The sequence below is a fragment of the Lontra canadensis genome, unplaced genomic scaffold, assembly GCF_010015895.1.
Source record: "Lontra canadensis isolate GAN:19392208 unplaced genomic scaffold, GSC_riverotter_1.0 scaffold23, whole genome shotgun sequence".
NCBI lineage: Eukaryota > Metazoa > Chordata > Mammalia > Carnivora > Mustelidae > Lontra > Lontra canadensis.
In genome coordinates this window covers 11,615,768-11,638,956 of record NW_022631017.1, presented here as the reverse complement: position 1 = coordinate 11,638,956, position 23,189 = coordinate 11,615,768, and the positions used below count along the sequence as shown (strand labels likewise).

General features: G+C 55.2%; 2 protein-coding genes across 3 annotated transcripts in view; one reads left to right on the top strand and one right to left on the bottom strand.

Moving 5' to 3' along the window:
• Window positions 1-2,311: 2,311 nt before the first annotated feature.
• Window positions 2,312-3,379, top strand: LOC116870348 (allatostatin-A receptor-like). The gene has a single exon (XM_032861954.1). The coding sequence runs from the start codon at window positions 2,312-2,314 to the stop codon at window positions 3,377-3,379; it is 1,068 nt and encodes a 355-aa protein (XP_032717845.1).
• Window positions 3,380-6,113: 2,734 nt separating this feature from the next.
• Window positions 6,114-23,189, bottom strand: part of CPNE5 (copine 5) — an 89,307-nt gene continuing 72,231 nt past the window's right edge. For both annotated transcript variants that reach the window (XM_032862351.1, XM_032862352.1), the window contains 9 exons: window positions 20,508-20,561; window positions 16,884-16,945; window positions 13,052-13,098; window positions 11,400-11,581; window positions 10,461-10,588; window positions 10,110-10,212; window positions 9,466-9,523; window positions 8,958-9,031; window positions 6,114-7,814 (listed from right to left, as the gene is read on the bottom strand). In XM_032862351.1, the coding sequence (XP_032718242.1) occupies window positions 7,596-7,814; window positions 8,958-9,031; window positions 9,466-9,523; window positions 10,110-10,212; window positions 10,461-10,588; window positions 11,400-11,581; window positions 13,052-13,098; window positions 16,884-16,945; window positions 20,508-20,561 (927 nt within the window). In that variant the 3' untranslated portion in view covers window positions 6,114-7,595. The remainder of the gene's footprint in view (window positions 7,815-8,957; window positions 9,032-9,465; window positions 9,524-10,109; window positions 10,213-10,460; window positions 10,589-11,399; window positions 11,582-13,051; window positions 13,099-16,883; window positions 16,946-20,507; window positions 20,562-23,189) is intronic.

Sequence of the window (23,189 nt, the reverse complement as noted above, 5' to 3'; positions counted from 1 at the left end):
TGGCAAGATCCAGTTTCTGTGCAGAGCAGAGGTGTGGAGGGGCCCAGCCTTTCCCGGAGTCAGCAAGCAGGGCCCGGGAACCTCCGAGGAGCGCGAGGCCCGTGAGGAGAGCAGCAGGAGCGACTCAAGGTGGACTTCAGAGTGAACTTCCAGACAAGTGGTGAGTTCTCAGGGCACGTCTGCCATGGGGGCTCTGGTCACACCTTAGCTTGAGGCTGATTGAGAAAAGGAGGGTGGGACTGGGCTGATGGGGCTCAAGATGTGGAGGGAGAAGGGGAGGGCAAGGTGGACATAATGGAGCCTGGACAGAGGTGTTAGGCAAGAGAGCTTTTGGAGCCAAGGATGGGCAGGAGCAGAACAGCCCTCATTTACAAAGCACTTACTTCACGTCAGGCAATACTCCGAGCACCTAACGTGTACGATTTAATCCTCGCATCAACCCTGTGAGATGGGGCTTGTTTATCCCCACTTTACAGATGAAGAAAAGGAGGCACAGAGGATAAGTCACTTGTCCACAGTCAACAGAGCTAGCAAGTGGTGTGGTGGGGCTTTGAACCTAGGCTCCAGCCGCCACAAGCTTCACCACCAAGTTAGGGGGCTTCTTACAGGACGGTATGGGTGCTTAGGTGGCACAGGGACCAGGTCCCGGATCCTTTCTTTCCCTCCACTCCCCTCTATCATGTCATCGGCAGGCAGGCCTGGGCCAGGTGGATAAAAAACAAAAAAAAACAAAGAAGAGTTGCACATGCTGAGAGAAGGACATGATTGTAGCATTTATCCAGGGCAGTTAAGGTTTGGGGCTGGTCCCTTGGTTCCTCCGTCCCCCGCAGCCCGTGGAAGGTGCTGGAGACCCCAAGAAGTAGCAGTGGCAGAATTTGCCCTAGCCTTCTCCTGTCTCTTCTCAGCTGCCCTCAGCCAAGTTGCTGCCCTGGGACCCCAGAGACCAAGCAAGTCTCCTCCAGGTGGGGTTCTGCAGGAGGGCATCTGTGGACCCCCCAGCCTAGGCTCCAAGCCAGCTAGACAGGGGTCACTCCAGACTCCCCTTCTTTAACATAAGAGAAAAAGGGATGGGGACTAGAATCAGGACTCCACAGGGCTGTTGTGCTTGTTGCTGGCTCGGGGTAAATACTCGGAAATATTTAATTATTGAGTCAATAGGCAAGTCTCATCCCAAGAAAGCTAGGGACTCTGGTCCCGGTCTGTGGGGTGGCAGGTGGCGACGCTGGTCCCTCGGCTGACTCTGGAATGTCTAGATCCCATTTCCCAGCCTGACTCCTCTCAATCGGGGTCTCCCCAGGTCCTCAGCATGTAGGATGAAGTGGGGGTGAGGAGGAAGGTAGGGTGCATCGCTTCCCCCAACCCTGCGAGGTAACCAGCACAGCACAACCACAGAGTGCAGTCCATCCCAAGCTGGTCTGCCCTGGACAGTCCTCTGGGATCTTTCAAAAATGCCAAAGCCCAGACCAGCTAAATCCCATCCCTGGGATGGGACCTGTGGATCAGGATTTTTGAAACTCCCCAGGTAATCCCACTGTGCAGACAAGCTTGGGAACCCCTGGGAGGGGCTGCATGCCGTCTCAAAGCCCCTGCATATCTACTTCTTGCTTGAACCTCTAATATCTGCCTATTTCATTGGCAGGCAAGGTTTTGTTTAAAAAAAATATATATATATATATATATGCACATACACACACATACATATAGGGGCACATGGGCAGCTCAGTCAGTTGAGCGTCTAACTCTGGATTTCGGCTCAGGTCATGATCTCCACGTTGAGACTGAGCCCGTGTGGGGCTCTGCGCTCAGCAGGGAGTCGGCTTCTCTGCCTCTGCCCCTCCCCCAACTCTCTAAATAAATAAATAAAATCTAAAAAGATATGTGTGTGTGTGTGTGCACACATGCATGGATACACACACCCCAAATTCAATTTGTACCCCCTGCAGAAACTGTAGAAATAATTACAAAGAGGAAAATGAAAATTACCTGAACCTCACGCTTTTGTAGCAGTCACTGTTGACATCTGTTTTCCTTGATTTCCTTCCTTCTTCACGGTTGAGGAAACTGAGGTAGGGAAACTGGGTAACTTTTCTCAAAGTCACAGAGCTACAAAGTATCAGAGCCAGGATTTGAACCTGGAGCCCTGACAGAGCCTGTCGGGTCAGGCTGTCATGAGGTCTCAAGGGACTAATCCCGGGCAAGGGCCCCCACTGGACGTAGGGGGCTGTGAAAGGGGAAGACGCTCTACAGGGAAAGACGAAGGTGGCCCTCAGGCTGGTTTTCGACACTGTCCTTGTGTGTCTGGGGCAGGGGAATGGAGCCCAACGCCACGTTCACGGCCACCGGACTCACAGCCACACCCGAGCGATGGCTTCGACTCCTCTTCGCCGGGCTGTGTGGCCTCATCCTGCTGGTGGGGCTGCCGGCCAATGGGCTGATGCTGCTCGTGGCAGGCCGGGACTTAGGCACCTCCCGGCCACTCCGCGCCCTGACCAACAGCCTCATGGTGAACGTCACATTGTCCGACCTGCTCTTCGTGGCCTGCGTGGTGCCCGTGCTACTGCTGAGCTTCCTTCGGCGCGACTGGTGGCTGAGCCCTGTCATCTGCACTGCCAGCCAGGCCACCAACAATGCTACCATGTTCTGTACCTTCTATAGCATGGTGGCCACGGCTTTTCTGCGCCACGTGGCCTTGGCCCGGCCTGAGGTGGCCCTCTCCGCTGGCCGGGGCACCCGCCTGCTGCTCTGTGGGGCCATGTGGGTCCTGGGCGTCACCGCCTCGTTGCCCAACTGGCTGTTCCAGAGAGTGGTGGTGGAGGAGGGGGCAGCGGGGACCCGGGCCTGCCTCCTGCTCCTGAGCCCTGCCGGGACCTCCTGTTACTTCACCCTGCTGGGAGCCCTGGCCTTCCTGCCTTGTGTGGGGGGGCTGGGCTGCTCTTTCGGCCATGTGGGCTGGCTCATGCGGACACAGCCTCGTGGCCCCAGTGGGGAGAGCATCCAGGAGCACAGGGAGAACACAGCGTTCATCCTGGTGGTGCTGGGGGTCTTTGTGCTGATGTGGAGGCCCTGCTCTGTGCTGGGCTATGTGGCAGCTGTGGGTGGCCTGCCTGTCACGCCAGCGGCTTTTGTGGCATCCAGCCTCTGCACTATCCTGGCGTACTCCAATTGTGCCGTGAGCCCCATCCTTTGCTTCTACCTCTCCCGCCCCTTCCAGGCAGGGCTCAGGGATGTCTTCTGCAGGCCCACAGCCGCCAGCCACCCTGAGGGTGTGGGCGGGGCCAGTATGGTGCTGGAGGGCATCCAGCCGGTCCAGGACAGGGCCCCAGGAGGCCTATGGAGTCCGGAGGGGGGGGTGGAGGGGGGGGCCGGTCTGAGAAGATAGGCTGATGGGAGAGAGGGCTGAGAGTCAAGAAGGGTGGGAAGATGCTTAGGGACACTAGAGCCTATCCCCTCCATTTTACCAATGGGGAGACTGAGATCCAGAGAGGACAGGTGACCCAGCCAAGGAGACACAGCAACCAAAATGGTGACTGGATTGATGCTCCCTTCCCACCTTGGGACTCAGATCCCTGTAGACTCTACCACTTTCTAGTTGTATGATCTTGAACAAGTCCCTTCACCTCTCTCTGATTCTTTTCTCTCATCTGGGGTAGTGATCATTCCCTTCTTCATAGCATTGTTATAAAGACAAACATAACATATAATGTGCTTAGAAGGCCTGGTGTTTCGTAAGCGCGTATGAGTTTCATCATTCCTATTACCATTATCATTTTATTTTTATTAATTCAGGGGCATTTGAGGTGAGGGGACAAGAGGTCGGTAAAGGGATTCCAAAGGCAGAGATGTGGGTATAGGAATGACCCAGAGAATAACAGCCTGGGGTCCTTAATCCTGAAGGCCTGGGGAAAAATGGGGTGAGGGGAGGGGACAGCTGCTGCCAGGGTAGGGGCCCCAAGGCCAGGGGAGCCCGTTAGGGACCTCTCCCCTCTTTGCCTGCCCTCTGCCAGCTGGGTCACACACACCTCTCGGCCCAATAAGCGAATACAAGGTCAACCTTGAAGCCGTGAATTTCTGAATGTCTCCTTTCTTCTCTGTGATTTCTCTTCCCAGTGTGGCACACACCTTCCTTCTTCCCAGAGCAACTGAAGGTCTCCACCTCTCCTACCCCATCTCCTCTGAGAAGTTCCCAAACTCCAGGCCCTCCCTCTGGCCTCCTGGAAGCAGGTCTCGGCATCTGTGTTAGTTTGGTAACCAGGGGAATTGTCTCTACTTAAAGTCCCAAGACAACATGTTCTGCTTGGTAACAGTGTTACAGCTAAACACACACACACACACACACACACACACACACACACACACACACACAATCTGTCTCCGTGGTCAAAAAGCTTTAGAAACACTGGGTTAAACCAACTTAAAGAGGTCTCTTTGCTGCAGGACTTATCAGAGCTTTGAATACCTCAAAGACCACTGGGATTCTCTGAGAGGGGCTCGGAGTAGGCAGGTCCCCAAAATCCATGTGAGAGAACCAGCGTTCTGTGGAACACACCTTGAGAAATAACCCAGGAGGGAAGCTACAGTGTCAAGCACAGTACAGATGACCTTAGTTCCCTGGGGCAGTGGCTCTGAGACTTGATTCCCCTGCCGGTGGGCATCTCCTCTTGACGCTTTCTCACAGGCACCCAAGGTGAGGCAAAATGGGTCATTGGTTCTGGGAACTTCTCTCCTGAGCTATGACCCCACCCGGTTCTTACTCAAAGCATATTGGAATGCAAGTCAGTGGGGTAGCTAATTATAGGGACAGCCATGAATCAGCTCTAATTTACTATAAAATCATAAGAAGTAAATAAGTCCCAAACTTTGGTATAATTAGTCTCAGATTTCTCGTGAAGTGCAGATTGGAAATGGCTGGCTGGAGGGCTAATCTGACCGTGAGCTTGCCCAGAGGAGGAAGTCCCCTTTCCCCACCATCCTGGGCTCTGAAGGCCACAGTGATTTATATATGAAGAGGGAACAGGAGGAGAGAGATTACCATCCTCCTCAAGTGCATCCTGGCTGTGCACCTCGCACACTTGATGTGGGCACATCTGTAGGCCCAAAGTCTGTCCACACACTAATCCCGCCAGAAAAGAGGAGTGGTCCCATCACATACAAGAGCTCCTGGCACCTGGCCTGTGGGTCGTCCGGGCTGGGTCAGGAGCACCCCTTTGGTGCCCAAGACGCTGACCCCTCCCATGGGCTTAGCATGGGTAGCCCAGGGTGGTAGGATTTCCTTGCTCACTGCTCCAAAGCAGAGGTCACCCTTGGAGGGTGCAACTATGTGTGAATCCGTGTCTCCAAACCTGAGCCAGGCCTGGCACCGGTGCTCAGTAAATGCTTGTTGAGGGATGAGTCAGTGATCAAATGCAGTAAAGTGACCCACTTGTTTTCTAGAGAATAATCTGATCGTGTTACTCACCTCTCTCACCTCCTCGCTGGCTCTGTTTCACTCACAGTAATCCTGAAGCCCTTACCATGGCCTACAAGGGCCTATGCGTTCTGGATTCTTCACCTCCCTCATCTCATCTCCTGAACTATCCCTGGCCCCTGCCCCTCTTCACACAGCTCCAATCATATAAGCATCCCTACTGCCCTTCACACAAAGTATCCTCTTCCCTCAGGGCCTTTGCACTTGCTGTTCCTTCTACTTGGAGCCCTCCTGCCTTGGATACCAGCATGCCTCCTTCTCTCGTTTCCTTAGGGCTCATCTCCACCTTCACCTCCTCAGAGGGGCCTGCCCTGACCACCACACCTAAAACATCACTCTCCCTCTTCTCCATTATTTGTCTTTGTAACTCTTACCACCACCTGAAATTAGGTTATGTACCTATTTGTTTATGTGCTTCCTGGGTTTTCCCATCTTATTTGTGTGTCTGTCGTGAGCTCTGTGCAGAGACAGGGCAAGTGTTTTGTTCACTGCTGTACCCTGAGCACCCAGCCCAGGCCCTTGCACATTGTAGTTGCTCAGGAAACCCTTAATCGAACAAAAGAATAGAAGAGAGATAGAGAGAGGAGAGCTTGGATTCTGTCAAACAGCAACACACTTGCTGTTTTTCACAGGAGAAAGGAAAGCAAGGAACTTTACTAAAAGAACCCAGTTTACTTCAGTTTAAGGCAAATTCCACACAGAGACTGTCTCAGAGACGGGCACAGGACCAGACAGCATAGAAACACCACCATCATGCATGACGGGAAGGGAAGCGGTGTTGGGCAGTGGACAGGTTGGGGGCCTGGTCTCCACCCAGGCATGGGACGAGTCGTGGGCTGAGGGGCCCCATGCAGTGGGAGGGGCTGGCATGCATGACTTGCTCCCTGTGTGGGTAAAGGCTGGGCAGCTCGGGGGGCCCAGGGGTGAGATCACCCTTCCCGCCTTCCCACAGCAGAGGCAGGGGCTTGGGCTCAGACCCCACAGCCAAAGGCTGAAGGACTAGAGTGGATTTGAGGTGACAGGAGGGAAGAGAGTGACCCTAAGGGCCAAGACGGCCTGGAGTAAGGGGGTCACACTGCTGAGGCGTGGGATGGGGAAGCTGGGCATGGCATGAATGGACTCTCAGGACACTGGAGCTGAAGATAAACCTGGAACCATCTGGTCAACCCTCTTGCCCTACTTCTGAGTCCCAGAAGGCGGAAGGGCCTTGCTTGGGTTCCCACAGGCTCAAACCCAGGACTCCTGTCTCCTTTCCCTGTGGGAAAGAGTGGCGACGTGGGAGTGCTGGGGCTGGATGGCTCCTTCCAAGGCCTCCAGGGGAGCAGCAGAGGACTGGGCTCCAAGGGCCCTGGGAAGCCTTGGTGGGAGGAGAGGGTGCCTAGAACCAGGAGTCAAATGTAGAGGTGCCTGTGGGCCCATACCAGGGACAGGCCTATGGATCTAAAGCCAGCATCTTTCTGGGCCCGAGAGGCACCGGAAAGGACTCTGTATCTAAAAAGCCTCCATTCCTAGCCCATCATGTGGCCTATGGCCCTCCCATCACAGTCTCCCCTTCATGGGTCTGCTCAGCTCCCATGGCATGCAAGTGTCCCTGGGAGGGGGTCACATGTTCAGGCATCCCTGCAGACCCATCAGCCTCACAGGGTTCACTGGAAATAGGGATGGGGTAGATACTGGGGAGTGAGAGATCAGGGGCCAAGTGTATTAGTATACGGCACAGGAGGGCGGGGTATCCTAGCACCCCAGAGGGGAGCGGCCCAGCTCAGGCTTCAGGGCCACGGAGGAACAGATGGGCTTGCCCAGGTGGACTGAGGGGGACCCCAATCCTCCTGATCTTTAACCCCTTCCTGTCTGGTCTAGAACCAGGTATTGGGGGGACAGAGAAGGGCAGAGGCCCAGAACCTCACCCCCACCACACGTACCCTCCAATTCCCCGGGTTTGGGCCACGAGGCTGAGAAATGAGAGCAGAGTCTTCAGGGCCCCGTCCCCCGCTGGCCTCCCAGGCACACACAGTTACAAAGGCTAGGCATGGCATATTGCAAGGGGGTCTGGGGACCCCAGCTGTGCTTCCACTGCCCCCTCCCCCCAGGGAGCCACCCACCACAGGCCAGAGACCTTCGGGAAGAGCGCTCAGATGTGTGTGTGCAGGGGGGAGGCAGGGGGAGTGTGGGCTGGGGACCGTGGTGGCGAGGACTCCGGGGCTGCAGGTGGGGGGCGCGGGCGGATGCCTTGGGCCTTCATGTAGGACACCAGCTGGTCAGGGATCTCGGCCAGCACATCACGGGCCAGGCGCGCCATGCTTAGCACGTGGTTGCCGGTGCGGTCCACGTAGTCCCTAAAGGGCACGAACTGGCCGGAGGAAAGGCACAGTCAGGCCAGGTCTCTGGCTGGACCCCAGCCCCTCCCCCCTCCCCAGTCTCCTGGCCCAGGACCATTCCTCCCCCGCCTCTGCCCTCTCCATCAGCCAACCCTCTGCTGGTGAACCCTGAGGGGCTCTTCTCTCATTGGCTCAATGAGGTATCACGGGGCACATATTCCATGCCAAGATGTACCCCTAAACAGGAGCCCTTTAGCTCTGAAGTCTTGGCACCAAGCACAGGGATTCAGCCAGTGATCAGAAAATGCTGGATGAAGACCCTGGCTTCTGGGAAATAGGCCTTCCCATCTCCCCCAATCTCTCTGTCTCCTTTGCTCTACTTCTCCTCCATCTCTGGGTGGACACCTACAGTCACGCTCCTCTGGCTTCCTCCCAGAGGGTGACCCACCCTTGAGTGCCTCAGCTCATGTCTGCCTCTAGGCCTCTCCTTACATGGGTCCCCCCGCTTACTCCCAGAACTGCCCCTGTTCTGGGGTCTACCTAGCCTCCTGACTCTGGTCTCCAACCTTGGAAGGACCCCAGGGGGTCTGGGGAACGTCAGTCTTTACTTCCAATCTCCTAGGAGGTTCACAGACAGGAGTGCTTACTAAGGTGCGTTCTGAGGCTTGACTGGGCAGGGATGCCTGGAGGACAAAGACCTGTCTGCTCACTACGTGTGCCATCCTACATGAGAGGGTAAGACACGGATACAAAGAACCAGGCAATGCCCATTCCCAGAGAGGGCTTCGGCAACACTAAAGACGCCTCCTCCGCCTCCAAGGGATTTGCCATCTCACTGGGAAGGCAGCCCCACAGAAGACACTGGAAAGTGCAAGCATTGGGCCTAAGCGATCTGCAGGAAACCATGGAGGCCTGGCAGTTCAGGGAGGCCTTGGCAGACCATTCCTGTCAGGGCAAAAACACTGGGGGCAAGTCTCAGACATGGTAGGGAGGGGTCCCGCCAGGGGACAAGTGTGACCCAAGGACTGATTCCTGTTCCCTTCTTTGGTGACCAAACCACTCTGGGGCTCCCTCCAAGGCCCCTTTCCAGAGAATTTTCTAAAAGGGGGTATGAGGTTGGCCTGGCTAGAAGGGCTTAGGCATTTTCCTTGGGACAGGCAGGATTTGGGCTTCACCTGGACAATGTCCCGCTCTGCCAGCTTCCCCCGTGAGGAGATCCGCACGTCATCACCATCCAGCTCCACCATGGCTGTGTGAAAACAGGCATTGGTGGTACACTGAATTAATGGTGCACACCCGGGCCTGGCAGGACAGTGGGCTTGTCCTCCAATCCCGGGCCAATCCAGGACAGAGATGGTCAGACCAAACGCCCTCATTAGAGAGGAGGAGACAGGAGGAGCCCAACATGGTGCGTCTCTAACTTCTAGCCCAGTGCTCCCGCTCCCCCACCCTCCGTTCCCAGGGTTGGAGGAGGGAGGATGGACTGGACCTCCTCCCCACAGCCTTGGGATATGGGTATGGGTGTACACCCTGACACACCCTTCCCTGTACAAACAAACACACCCTCACACCCTGCGTGCTCACCCAGACAGTCACACCCACCCAGGAGCTCTCACTCTTTGGGGAAGGGTCATTCCCAAGGGCCTGATGCCTCTGGGGAAACATCAGGGGGTGGGGACTTACCATCGAACTCCGCCTGGCCCACTCCGATGATAATGATGGACATGGGGAGTTTGGCAGCCTGGGAGATCAGGAGGAGGGACAGAATGGGGTGGGTCCATGGAAGAAAGACAGAAGGACAGAGAAATGGAAGACAGAAGGATGGAGACACACAGAGAAACATACGAAAGGGCCAGGACACGAACCAAGGGAAATAGCCGTGGGGCACCGGAGAGGAAGAGAGGGTCAAGAGGGGGAAATGGGTCCCAGGTCTGCTTCTGTGAGATACCCCCCATCCCCTCTCCTGTCCCTGCATCTCCATCAAGTGGGACATCTTTTATGTGGGCATCCAGAAGTGGGAGCTGGGGCTGCAGCCCCTTATACTGGGAGCCCACCCAGTAGGGGGAGTCATGTTCCTGGGCCTCCCCCACTCTGGGCTCCCACTTCCTCCTGGCAGGGATGGGCTGGAGTCTGGGGCAGGGGTCCAAGAGACAGATTAACAAGGGAGCCACAGGCATCGGGAGGGAATGGCCCATGTGGAGGGTGGGTGTTAGATACAGAGCTCATCCACAGGATCCTTCCACTCCCCAAATCTCACTGCCCGGGAAGCCTCCTCCCAGGGGTTTCTCTAAAGAAGTGGGAAGGCATGCCCCCCACCCCCAGCTCACATTGACAATAGCCTCCTTGGTCTGCGCCATGTCCGAGATGACCCCGTCCGTGATGATGAGCAGCACCGAGTACTGGGAGCCGTCCTGCACTGCGGCCGCAGTCCTGGGGGGCGTGGGGGAGCGGGGGCTGCAGTCTGTCTGGCCCGCTCTGCACCCCTCCCCGCCCCCATAACACTTTGCAGGGGGTTGGGGGGGGATAATTCTTTGGTGGGAGGAGAGTCTCTTTAGGGTCAGGGCTCCCTGAAAGGTGAGTAAATGGAAGAGACGCCCCTCCCACGTTCTGGAGAGGACAGGTGTGGACGGACGCCGCGTGAGCCTCTGGGATGGACATCTGGGGACCGTGGCACTCACCTGGCCACGTGGGTCACCACTGGGGCGAAGTTGGTGGGGCCGTAGAGCTGCACAGTGCGCAGGCTGTGGTGGTAGGCCTCCAGGATGCCGTCGATGCCGCAGCAGGAAGGGTTCTCCTGGTTGCCATTCTGGGGGCGCCAAGGAGAGGGAGGCTGACCCAGGAAGAAGGGAGGAGGAGGAGGGAGGGTAGCCGGGCCTGTGCACAGCCAGGGTGGGGAAGGCCAGGGATCTCCATGACTCTTCCCTGGTGGGAGGTAGTGGGCAAGGGAGGGAGATCCGCAGGCAGCGCACACTCTGGGGGAGCAGAGCCCAAACCCGCTCTTTGCCCCACTCTCTGCTCCTGCTCAGCAGGCCCCCCTGAGAGCCCTGGCTGCTCCCCTGAGGAAACCTTGGGCAAACCACCCCATCCTCCAGTGACTGCCAGGTCTGAGCAGGTCTGGAAGGACCAGAAGCTGATCTGTCTTGTATCTGGTGTCCAACACCGTGCCTGGCATGACGGAGTGCTCCCAGCTCGTGGGAGGGAGGGAGTGGAGGTGGCCCCCGTCTCAGCACCAACTCAGGGAGCTCCTGGGACCACCCGCAGTTGTCTTATCCCAGTGCACACCCCTTTACCCTTATTTTGGGGGCCTTGAGGGGGAGGGGTAGTTCAAGCACATCTCCACTCCACTCTCCTGGGTCTTGTCAGGGAAAGGAGGCCAGAGCCCCCTGTGGGTGGCATCAGACACGGAGGGGAGGTGCTGGTGAGCAAGGTGGGGAGTGGGCTTCTGGGGGCCCTGCTATGAGCTCACCCACCCCCCAGCAGGCAACCTACCCACCCTGCCTCCAAAGAGGGCACTGACTGTCCTGGGGCAGGGACGATGAGCAGTGCCCTCCACCCCAGGCTTGTCGCCAAGCCCCGAGCCTGGTCAGCCCTCGGTCTGACCTCCCAGGACCTCCTACCAGCGGGAACTCATGGGACACCCTTCCGTCGGGTGGCAGCTTGGCCCCAAAGCCAAGGGCAGGGAACATCTTGTCGCTGTCATAGTGCTGGATGATCTCCCCGACTGCAGTCAGCGCCAGCGCGTAGGCGTTCAGCTGGTAGGGGCTCATGTAGTGCAGGGACGTGGACTGCGACGGGTTCCCTGTGACACGGGACATGGGAACATTTGCTGCTCCTGACACTCCAAGCACCGTGGGCTCAGAATGCAGAGGGGGGTCTCCAGGGGCACCCGTGATTTTCTTTATCCTTGACTCTTTTCTTTCTCTCTTGCCACACCTTCAATCCTTCAGTAAATCCTGGTTGCTAACCCTTCAAAATACATGCACCCGCTCATCTGCTTCTCCTGTGCTCTGTGACAGCCCCATCCCCTTGCCTGTGGGAGGGCGGCTGCCCAGACCATCTCTCAGCTTCCGTCCTTTGCCTGGAGTCCAGCCCAAGGAACGAGGCCATGCCTCTCCTCGGCTCTGAAGGCTCCCATTTCGCCCAGAACCAGACCCACAGTCCTTACGGGGGAGCCCACAGGCTCCTCGGGGTCAGGCCTCCAGTGACCTCCCTCCATACCTCCTGCCAGCCCCTCCCCTCACTCAGGCCCAGCCCCCTGCCATCCCTACCTTAAGGCCTCCGCAGTGGCATGTCCCTCTGCCCTAGGACACTTTTCCGCATAGGTATGTGTAGCTTGCTTCGGCTACTCAAGGGTCCCCTTCCCAGTGTGGTCCCCTTCCCAGTGTGCGTCCTGAAAATCATAGCCTCCCCCAATACTCCCTTATCCCTCTTGCTGGCTTACATCGCCCCCATAGCCCTCGTCCCCACTGAGAACGGCCCACATTTTACTTATTGATTCATCCAAGGCATTACGTCACAGACTGCCAACCAACAGATCCTGTCTCTCCCTGCGACCAGCTGCGCGCTCTTCCCGTGGATCCTTACCTCTCAGTCTCAGGTCCTCGTGTGTGCAGCAGGGGTGACAGTCCCACCTCATGGGAGTGTTGTGAGGACAGAGCAGGTGGGATTCTTGCAATGCCCCTCTCAGCCCTGAATCCTACCACCCTAGGACTCTGGGGCCCATCCCACGAGTTCCAAACCAGGGCTGCTCTGACAGGCATGGAGTACCGCCAACGAGGGTCCAGACTCCAAGGGAGGTGGTGACGTTTCCAATGGTGTGAAATTGGGCACTGGTCAGTCATGGTGAATTGGGCAGAGCCCCACCCTGGAGAAGATCCCCAGTGGGAAGGGAGCTGGGGTGGCCCCAACAAAGCTGGGAACTGGGATTCCTGCCCTCACTGATGACCAAAGAGCTCCCCTCCAGCCTGGGGACTGGGCTGTGTGGGAGGATGTGAGATTTGATCCCATGAGGAAACATCTTTTCTCCAGCGCTCCTCATGGGCCCAGAGCCCAGATTTGTTAGTGACCACAGTCCAGGCTGGGGACACCTTCACCATCTTGGTAATCCCTTTGGCTCCCCAAGCCCTAAGGACCTCCTTTTCAGTGAAGATGAGGCCAGAGAATATGGGAGAGCTGGTCCCAGCTAGGACCAACTACCACAGCTCTGAGAAGCCTTCCCCACTCCAGCCCCCAGCCTCGTGCCAGCTCCTCTGCCCATCCCCCCACTCACCATTGGAAGCCGTGAAGTCGATGGCCACCGTGAAGTTGATCTGGGTCCTGGAAGAGGAAGAGCAGCAGGGGAGTCACCTGGACAGGGAAAAATCCGGCCTCCACCCCAACCCCACAGCTTGCTGGACACGTGGCCTTGGTGAAGTCGCTCATCTTCCAGTTCTGGAAAACGGGGATAGTCATGCTAGCCACAGCCTCCCCACAAAGGACTGCTGTGAACCTAAGAGGAAGGCAGTGTCTGAAGCTCTCTGAATGGACTGTGTTCTGTGTGGGCACATGGTGACAATTAATTATTTCCTCCCAAAACCCTGCCCCTGGGCCCACCTGAGTCCCGTGAAGTTCTCACTGTGTTTCTCGCTCAAATTTAGTGCCAGATGCAGGGTTAACGCTTATTTGGCAAAAAAAGAGAGCCAAAGAGATATCATGCATCTCTGAGGGAAGAACAAAATACCACCCATACTGCTGTCTCGCCAAAAACTTGAACCTGAATCCAAGTGAGCTTCCAGAGCTCTCTCCCAGTTGTGTACAGGAAATACAGAGGACAGAGGAACATGTTCCATGACAGCCAGGGGAAGCAGCCAGTAAAAACCAGTCTGAGGGAGCCCCCTCCCCCCCTCAGACCTTGTGAATCTGAATCCCTTGGTAGGGAGCAGGACTCTGTTTTAGCAAGCCCTCGCGTGCTTAGAGGAATCAACAGATGAAAAGAGAATTAAGGGACAAATCGACCAGTCGCAATATATGGATCTTGCCTGGATTTCTGATTCAAATAAGCTAATTGAACAACTTTATAAGAAAACTGGGGAAATTGGAACACTGCCTAGATATTTGGTATTAAGGAACTATTTGATGTTTAGGTGTAATTATAGTAATTATAGTATTGCGGTTGTATTTTACAAAGAGAACGTCCTTATATTTTAGAGCTATATCCCTAAGTATTGGGGGGATAAAATCTGATGACTGTGATTTGCTTCATTTGCTTCAAAATAACTGAATGAAAGGGAGCATGCGTGGAAGGAGACTGGCCAGGAGTCGGTTAACTGTTGAACCTGGGTGAAGGGTGCCTGGGGGTTTGTTATACCTTCTCTCTACTTTTGAGTGTATTTAGAAATTTTCCAGAATAAAAAATCTTGGTTTTGAGGATTCAGGTTCAGGGTTGAAGCTTTCTAAGGGTTTGCTGCTCTCGGGTCCATGCTAGATACTGACAGAACGAAGCTGACAAGACAGGAGCCCCTGGATAAAGTCTCGTCTTATGGGCCTCATTGTCCAGTAACCACAGAGCTGGTCGGTGACCAGGGAGCTGGTTTAGAAAGAAGAGCCCAGGGCTGCACTCCCAAAGATGCCAGTTCAGTCGGCCTGAGACGGTGGCCCAGAGTCTGCTTCTTCAACAGACAATCCCTGCTCTCCTCCACGGATGGATTCTGAGGAGTGGTTCTGGGATCACAGGTGGGGACGCTCTGTTCCAGTGGTTCCGAGTTGGCCCGATGTAAGATCAGCCACAGCCCTCTCTCCACCCGACTATGCATAAGCTCCTGCTCGTGGAACCATTGTCCCCAGGAAGGGAGAAGGACATGGTGAGCAGGAGACCCAGGGCTGGGTCTGCTGGCCAGAGCGGTCTGGCCCACGCCCTCTCCCACTGTCTGCTGCCTGAGGGCAGGGCGTCCAGGGGACTCCAACCTCTGAGTGAGACGGAGAAATAAGATGGCATGAGCCTGGGTCCCTGACTGATGGTGCAGTACATCTTCCCACCCACCCCTGCCACCCCATGGATAAAAAATAAACCTTTGTTTGTATTAAGCCTTGAGGTCACGGGATTATTTGTTATAGCGGTTGACCTGTCCTATTCATCTACTGTTTGTTGTCATCTCTCCCTGGGAAGTAAAGAGATTCTTGTCTTTGCTACAGTGAAAGAGCTCTGCTCCCAGGGCCACCATCGGGAGGGCGGTTCTGGCCCATGGGACCACAACTGAGGACAACACTGGCCGGGCTCTTCCAAATCAGGGTGAAGGAAGAGGTAAGTCTTACCCCTTAACTGGTCTTCCCCTGCTCTGGGTTCCAAAATGACTTGGGGAAGGAAGGGGCTAGAAAGCCTCCCTGCAGGCTCTCCATGCCGCCCTGCTTTAGGGCAGAGCAGGGCAGAACACAGCTGGGGCCCAGGTGGCCATTCTCACTCTCCGGGGCCAGGCGGGCAAGGGGAGGGAGGCCAGGGAGAAGAAGAGCCCGAGACAAATGCCTCCATCAGCTGCCTGCCTGGACACGCAGGTCGAGCGAGCTCTCGATCCCTGGAGCCTGCTCTCCGGCTCGGGTCTCTGGTGAGGACGAAGAGGTGTGAGCGAGGCCTGGGGTTGGCGCCAGCGCCAAACCTTCCCCGGCCTTGCGGCGCCGGCTTCTCAGGGAAGGCCGGACTCTGAGGGCTCCTTCTCGATGAGACATCCCAGCACCCAGTCCTTCCACCCCGCTGTGTCTGCCGGCATCTCGGCCCACCTGGCTGCTGTGAGACAGGCAGGGCCGGGATGACTCACGACTGTGGAAGCAATGCCGCACGTGAGGCCAGGAGGAGGCCTGCTGCTGGCTGGGCGTGTGGCCACCAGCAAGTTATGTAAAATGGACATAATCATCCTCACCTTGCCCACTGGGTTCTGTACATGAGGGGCGCCTTGCAAAGAAGAAGGATAAATAGGATGTGCACTGTTTGAAAATTAGCAGGCGTTCTAGAATGTAAGTGCAGGCTGCTTCACGGGGGAGGGAACGGGGTGGTTTTGATGGGGGAAGGGAGCCCAGGCAGGGTCTGGAGTGGGCTCAAAGGAAGGGCAGGTAGGGGCAGTGGGGGGCCCCCGGGTGACTGTGAAGAGGTGTGTATTCAGCGGGTAGAAGGAGAGTTTGCAACCTGGAAACCAGTTTCGAGGCAGCAGGGTGTGGTGTCATGGGAGAGTACGTGTGGCTTCCCAGGGCCCGACTTTTCCCTCTGCCCTGGAAAAGGCGGCAGCCAAGTGCCTGCTTGGCTGGGATGAGCCTTTGGCACCTGTCCTGCCTGTCTTCTTTCCAGACAGGTGTAGTAACTCACCTGCCTGCACCTGTGGGCTTTCGGCTCCCCACACCCTTACCTGGCCCCTGTTCTGGCACAGAGCACACTAACCTCAGTTCGGAGTCAGGCTCTCTTTCCATGAGCTGTGGGCTACAGCCTGCGGGCTCTCCTGCCTGCCTTGGCCTGGATGCCAGCCCTTCTGGTTCCTTCTGCTCCTTAAGCTCATGTTTGACCACCTGTTGGCTGTGGGACCCTCTGATGGCTCATCCCCCAGCGCCTCTTGCCCCCTATAGGTGGTCTCTGCTGCCACTGGGCAGGTTAATCAGTGCCCCCCACCCCCACCAGACCAGGCATCAGAAGCTCAGAGAAGGAACGGCCATTAGAATTCACTCCAATCTCTGCATGTATAGAGGAGGAAACTGATACTCAGGTAAGGAAAGTGACCGGCTCCAAGTAATCTAATCTAGCAAATTCATGGCTAAGAAGCTCCTAGAGCCTGGGCCTCCTATTTCCTCATCCAGAGCTCTGTCTCCCTAAGCCCTTGGTTCTCTTTGTCATGGAGTCCCATCCCTGCAAGGGGACAGATGGGACCCAGGCTGGCCTCCATGGCTCAGGAGCACCCTCTGTAGCCACTCAGGATCCAGAAGCATCCAGGGCTCTGGGCAAATTGTCTGAGGCCAGATACTAGAGTTGGCTCAGGGCTCACAGGCTATGTCCAGAGCCTCAAAGAGGCCAGAGCTGCTCATGCTTATATGTGGGGCCCACTTCCCTCTCCCCGAAGCCAAAGAAACCAGGCTGGATCTCTTCTCACCCTCCTTTGATATAGTCAAGAAATGTGCACTCAGACTCCACAGCGAAGGAAAGCAGCGTGACCTTGAAAACAAGAGGAAGCTTGGTCAGTGGGGAGCTCAGAGCTGCAGGGAGATGGTTTGCTGCAAGTGAGGGAGCACACAGCACCACCGGCTTTGCACACTCCACTGCATACAGTACCCACAACAACCCTGTGAAGCACAACGGTTATCCCATTTTCTAGCCAAAGAAACTGAGGTTCAAAGAGGGAGGCAGTGTGCCCGAGGACACTGCCAGGACCTGGCCGAGTGAGAAGCAAACTCAGGTCTGACTCCAGAGCCTGCCCTCTTGACCTTGACCCCACCTGCACCCCCACGGGGCCCGCCCTCTGTCCCCGAAGCATGGAGACTCAAGCCAAGAGCACAAGTTTCCCCCAAGTAGATACCGGCATGGAGTGTGGAAGGCGAGGGGGTCTTCCCGACACGGCACTACCAACCTGCCAATGTTGAGGAGCTCCCTGTCCCACGAACCATCCATCCGAAAAACATGCCCCTTTGGTCTGTCCTTGTATCTTCAGTCTCACTTGTCCCAACTCACCTGTTTGGTGTCTCTTGATCTCTACCTTCTCGGACCCAAGATCCTCATAAGCAGCCTGTTCTTTCCTGGGAGGTAACCGACCTGGGGCCCCTGCCCCAGAGCAGACGCCTTTTCACCCCTGCCCTCTGACGGCTTTGGCATTGACTGTGCCTAGACAGGCAGCTACCTGGCGGCTCACTACAATAATGATTTAGGATTGTGAAGACAAGTAAGTGAAAGCCCGGCTGCCAAAATCAATTAAATGGGGCAAGGCTGGGGCAGGAGACCTTCACCTGTGTCCGAAAGTTCTACCCTAGAATTTGGGGAACTCCCTACTGCTGCAGGCTCTGTTATCTTTACAAACTCTCTGGGTAGGCCAGAGAGGGCCTCTGCTTGACATCAGCCCAAATAACAGGAGGGTTTGTGGGTGCTGTGCTGGGCCCTGGAGACCCTACCTGCCGTGGTTAGGGTGTTAGGCGCCTGGATGGACAAAGCCTCCTTTCGCTAGGAGGAGACTATGGCTGTGGCCTCTACCCTGACCAATGACCACCAGACTCCCTGGGGAGCTTTGGAAACCTCCTGCAGCCTGGGTGGGGAACCCAAACCAGTCACATCAGTTTTGGGGGTAGGGTTCTGGCCTTGGATCTTTTTTAAGCTCCTCACATAAGTCTAACCTGCAGCTGGGGTTGAACCCCAAGGCCCTGGGATGAAGTAATTCCCTAACTTGCCAGATCATACGGATTGAGCCAGGATCCTGCTGCTCAGAGTGTGGTCCCTGGATCCCCACCAGCAGCACCAGCATCCTGATGCTGGCTAAAAATGTGGACATGCAGGGGCGCCTGGGTGGCTCAGTCAGTTGAGTGCCTGCCTTTGGCTCAGGTCATAATCCTGGGGTCCTTCGATGGAGCCCCACATTGGGCTCCTTGCTCAGTGGGGAGTCTGCTTCCCCCTCTGCTTGTGCTCTTTCTCAAATAAATAAATAAATAAATAAAATCTTTTTAAAGAAAGAAATGCGGACATGCAGATTCTTGGCATTTTAACAAGATCCCCAGAAGATTCTGCACATAGTAAGGAAGGTATGAGAAGCACTAAACACAGCTTCCTGGGCCCCAGCCTAGGCCTCCTAAAATGGAACCCTAGGGAACTGGACTCGGCATATGCATTTTAATAAGCATCCTGGACCGGGGCACCTGGGTCGCTCAGTCAGTTGAGTATCTGACTCTTGATTTCAGCTCAGGTCATGATCTCAGGTCATATGCTCAGCAGGGAGTCTGCTTGAGATTCTCTCTCCTGCCCCTCCCGCTCATGTGAGCTCTCTCTCTCTCTCTCAAATAAATCTGAAAAAAAAAAAAAAAATCAGGGACACTGACTAACTTTTTATGTTGAAGACTGGCCTGAGACAAATCGTGTCCCCTCTCTGGGCCTCAGTTTCCTTATCTTCAAGAAGACTGAAGAAGATCAGTGGTTTTCAAGCTTTTCTTCTTTTTTTTGAGCTGTACATCCAGAACTTCTCAGCTGGGGAAAGTGCTGCCTCCCCTAGGGTCACGGGAATATGTGGGAAAGTTTCAGGGGTCTGCCAGCCATTACAATTTGTCTCCTTGGAGTGAGCAGAGAACTTCCAGCCCTCTGTCATAGCCAGCCAGTGCAGTAAGCAGGGTAGGGATGATTTATGAACCCATTTTACAGATAGAGACAATAAGGTACCTCAGAGGAAGCCGCAGAGCTCCCTGACTAGGACCTCGTCCAGGTCTGGAGTTGCAGTTTGCTTAAATCCAATGACTAACTGTGGTCCATTAGCTGCTGGGGCTTTGAACCGCTACAGTAGGGAGGGACAGGAGGGGTACAGCTCTGAATATAGTTGCAGGGGAAAGATGCTGGCTTGTCTGAGACAGGCACCGTGGCCTCCACCTCAGGGCCTTTGCAGCACATGCTGATCCCCACAGCTAGAATTCTCTTTCCCCAGTAGCCCCAATACTTGCTCCTTCACCTTTGAATCTCTGCTCAAATGTCACCTTCTCAGAGAAAAGCTTTTCCTTGACTACTTAATATAAAATAGTTTTGTCTCTGGCATTCCCCAACCCTTTACCTTCTTTTTTTTTTAAGATTTTATTTCTTTATTTGACAGAAAGAGAGAGAGAGACAGCGAGAGAGGGAACACAAGCAGGTAGGGTGGGAGAGGGAGAAGCAGGTCTCCCGCTGAGCAGGGAGCCCGATGCAGGGCTTGATTCCAGGACTCTGGGATTATGATCTCAGCCGAAGACATACGTTTAACTGACTGAGCCACCCAGAGACCCCAACCCTTTACCTTCTTATACTTTTTTCCACAACACTTGTAACCACCTGAAAAATACAGGTATACGTATGCATATGTATTTGTTTTCTGTCTCCCCCATATCCCCCTGGTATGTAAGTACCAGGAAGGCAAAGATGTGAGTCTGTCTTGTTTCCAGCTATAACCCTCATGCCTAGAACACGGCAGTATTCAAGAAATGTTTGTTGGATAAATGCATGGATGTCCTGAAGAGCAGCCCCCCAGATGCCGCATGGCTCGTGTAATCCTAGGATCGTCGTGGCAAACGGGCACTGACTGCCGTCTCCAGCTCTAGGACCTTGGTTGTGCCTCTCTGGCTCTGTGACCTTAGCTGAGTCACTTCCCTGCTGGCAGCCTTGGTTTCCTCTTTTATGACAAGGGGATGATAATGTCTGCCTCTCAAGGAAACAACCTATGAAAAGCACCTCGGTGGGGAATTTCCCAGAGTAAGGGCCCAATGCACACGACTCCTTTTCCTCTCCCTTTCTGCAGGAAGTCCCCATGGGAGTTCCTCTCTGGGATTTCTCATTCTGTATCACAGCGCCTGTGGTGTGGCCCATCTACCGTCTACACTGGCTGCCCACCCCCACCCCGGGGCTGTGGCTCCATCTGCCCCACCCTTCCCACCCTCAACTCTCCAGGTCTGGCTTCCACACCCCACACGAGCCCACACAGACACGCCCAACTCCTGACAGGGCAGACCTAGCTCCGGACTCAGGATGTCCACACCCGGCTACAGAGAGGGGCGTGGCTACTCACCGTGCCAGAATTCACGTATTTCTTCTTCTTCATTTTCTTTTTCGGGTTTACCACCTGCAGGAGAAAACAGGTACTAGGTCAGGAGCATTTCCAAGCAGTCAGGGGTGGGCTCCCAGAGCTTCTAACGACCCCTGGGTATGGCTCCAGCCTTAGTAAGCAGAATGGGGTGTGTAAGACTGGGGGTTCTGGGGGAGGAAGCTCTGGGGAGGTTTTGTGAGAGAACTGGCATTTAGATTTATGCATTCCTGATTAGATCCAGTGTACCACAACCAAACACACCAGGAATAATATTTATTTAACCTTCCTCCCCACTGCTCCCCCAACACACCCTCCAACCAATGCTGCCAAAGGAGGCTCGATGTCGCAAAGGGGCCCTGTCTGTGCCTGCCCTTGTGTGTTGGCTCAGGCAGCTCCCCTCACCCCGAATGCCTCCCCCCCTCACCAGTTCCCATCCTCCCTGCTCCTCCTTGGAGATCCAGCCCTAGGTCTGCCCTCGGGCCTTGGGGGCTCCCCTCGCCACTCCCCCCCACCCACCCAACACAGCAGTTAGAACTTCCTTAACTGTTCCTCATGTGAAACCTTTCATTCCAAACCAGACCTAAGCACTTATTTAGTAGATGCTGAAAAATTGCTTGTGGGTGTGCTTAACTCAGAGGTCTCAACTGCCCCCCCACCACTCCCACATATTTGGCCATGTTTGGAGACACTTTGGTTGTCACGACTCAGGGAGAAGACAGAAGCCAGGGACGCTGCTGAACACCATGCCATGCTCTGGGCAGCAACCCCCCCCACCCCCGCAAAGAATCTTCGAGTCCAAGATGCGGGTAGCGTGGAGGCTGAGAAGTGAGACTTCTTCCCCGTGAGCCTTCCAGGGCCTTTCACATGGGCCAGAAGCCTCACCGGGTCTTTTGTTTCCACGGGGGACATTCAGGCCCAACCTTGTCCTCATCTCCCATCAAAGGAAGCAAGGTTGATTTTCACACCCTCTCTGTCCTCTCTAGGCTTCTGGTGAACTCATGGCTCCTGCCCCCCATCCCCTGTTCTTCTGCAGGGGGTGGCCGGCTTTGTCATCAGCAGAGGCCTCTTCTGTCTGAATGAGTGTTAATATCCATTCCTGGAGATCAGGAAACTAAGACCCAGGGACAGAAGCCTTTTCCCCAAGGTTACACAGGGCTCTGCATAGTGACAAAATTAGAAACCAGGTTCCTGCCCTAAGGTCAGTGCTGCCTACCTGGGTGCCACCTTGACAACAAATACGAACACATTCCTTGACAAATACTTATGGGTGGGAGTGGGGGACACCAATTCTTCTCTTCTAGAATCTTCACTCCAGCTGGAGAAAGATATGTCCTCAGGAGACAGAGGACAAGAGGCACCAAAAACAGGGAGCCAGAAACGTGAAAGGAGTTGGAGGAAGGAAGGACCATTCCCGGCCGCTGAGCATCCTCGAAGGCTCCCCAGGACAGGTGGCACTGACGGCAGGTGCTGACGGCAGGAAGGGTTTTGGCATGAGGAGCTGGAGGGAGGGCATTCCAGTCCGAGGAGATAGTTTGGAGGAGAGGAGACAGTTGAAGAACAGGACAGCAGAACCGCAAGGTGGAAGAGCAAACTGGGCTGGCTGGAAGAGAGCCTAGAGTGCCAAGTTAATGTCTGAACAACACCCAGCAGCCAGCAGGGAACTCTGATGACCTCTAAGCTAGGAGGGGGCCATGATCACAGCAGGCTCTAGGATGCCGGGACCTGGCAGAGATGAGTATGAGGGGAGAAGGAGAGACATCAGGGGCATGTCTACCTGCCCGGTTCTGCCACCTAACGGCTGTGTGACCCTAGGCAAGTTACCTTACCTCCCTGTGCCTCAGTTTCCTCATCTATAAAATAGGAATAGAAAGTACCTACCTTACGGAAAGGTTTGGGTATTCAATAGGTCAATACAAGTAAAGCGTTTAGGACATGGTCTGGAATGTAGTGAACACTATTTAAGTGTCAGCAGCTATCAATTTTTACTACTACCACTCCTGCCGCCTCCACGAGTCCAGGTAAGAGGTAATGAGGGCCTGGGGGTTGTTGGAACAGGTACTGAGCTATGGCAAAACAGCACTGTCAAGAAGTGACCACAGACCTCGGGCCCAGGGCGTGGCTGTGGGGGCTGGAGGGAAAGGGGTCAGGGGTAACCACATAGACAGAAGGAAGAGCTGGATTTGGGGGCTCAGGTGGGAAGTTCAGGTGAGGAGAGCTGTCAAGTTCTGCAGGTGGAAATCGTGTACCCGGGGAGAGAAGCCCAGAACAATCTCAGAGCCCCCACAGACATGAAGGCCGCCCTGATGATGTGGTGTTCACAGACAGCTTTGTGAAAAGTTCCAATGCCGCACAGTGCCTCAGTGTCCCAATCTGTCCCATGAGGATGTGGAACTTTGAGAACTGAATACATCTCAAACTTGTATTCCCAAGTAGCCCTCCCAGCTGAGGAGAATAAACATGGCTTCCTGGGGGTCTGGGTGTTGCCCGAAGACCTGGCCACAAGCACATTTCTTTGAAGTCTTCTGTGTTAACTTTAAATTAGCCTGTATTCCACATTTCCACTCTCTAATTATAACTGTTTTAATATTAAAGCCATGTTTTGCTCTCAGATCCTCATGTGAAGTGGGCACTGAAGAAACGCCCTGTTTATTCTGAGGTTTCCAG

Excerpts from the sequence above, each read along its gene's own strand:
- LOC116870348 (XM_032861954.1), top strand. The coding sequence starts at position 2,312 with ATGGAGCCCAACGCCACGTTCACGGCCACCGGACTCACAGCCACACCC.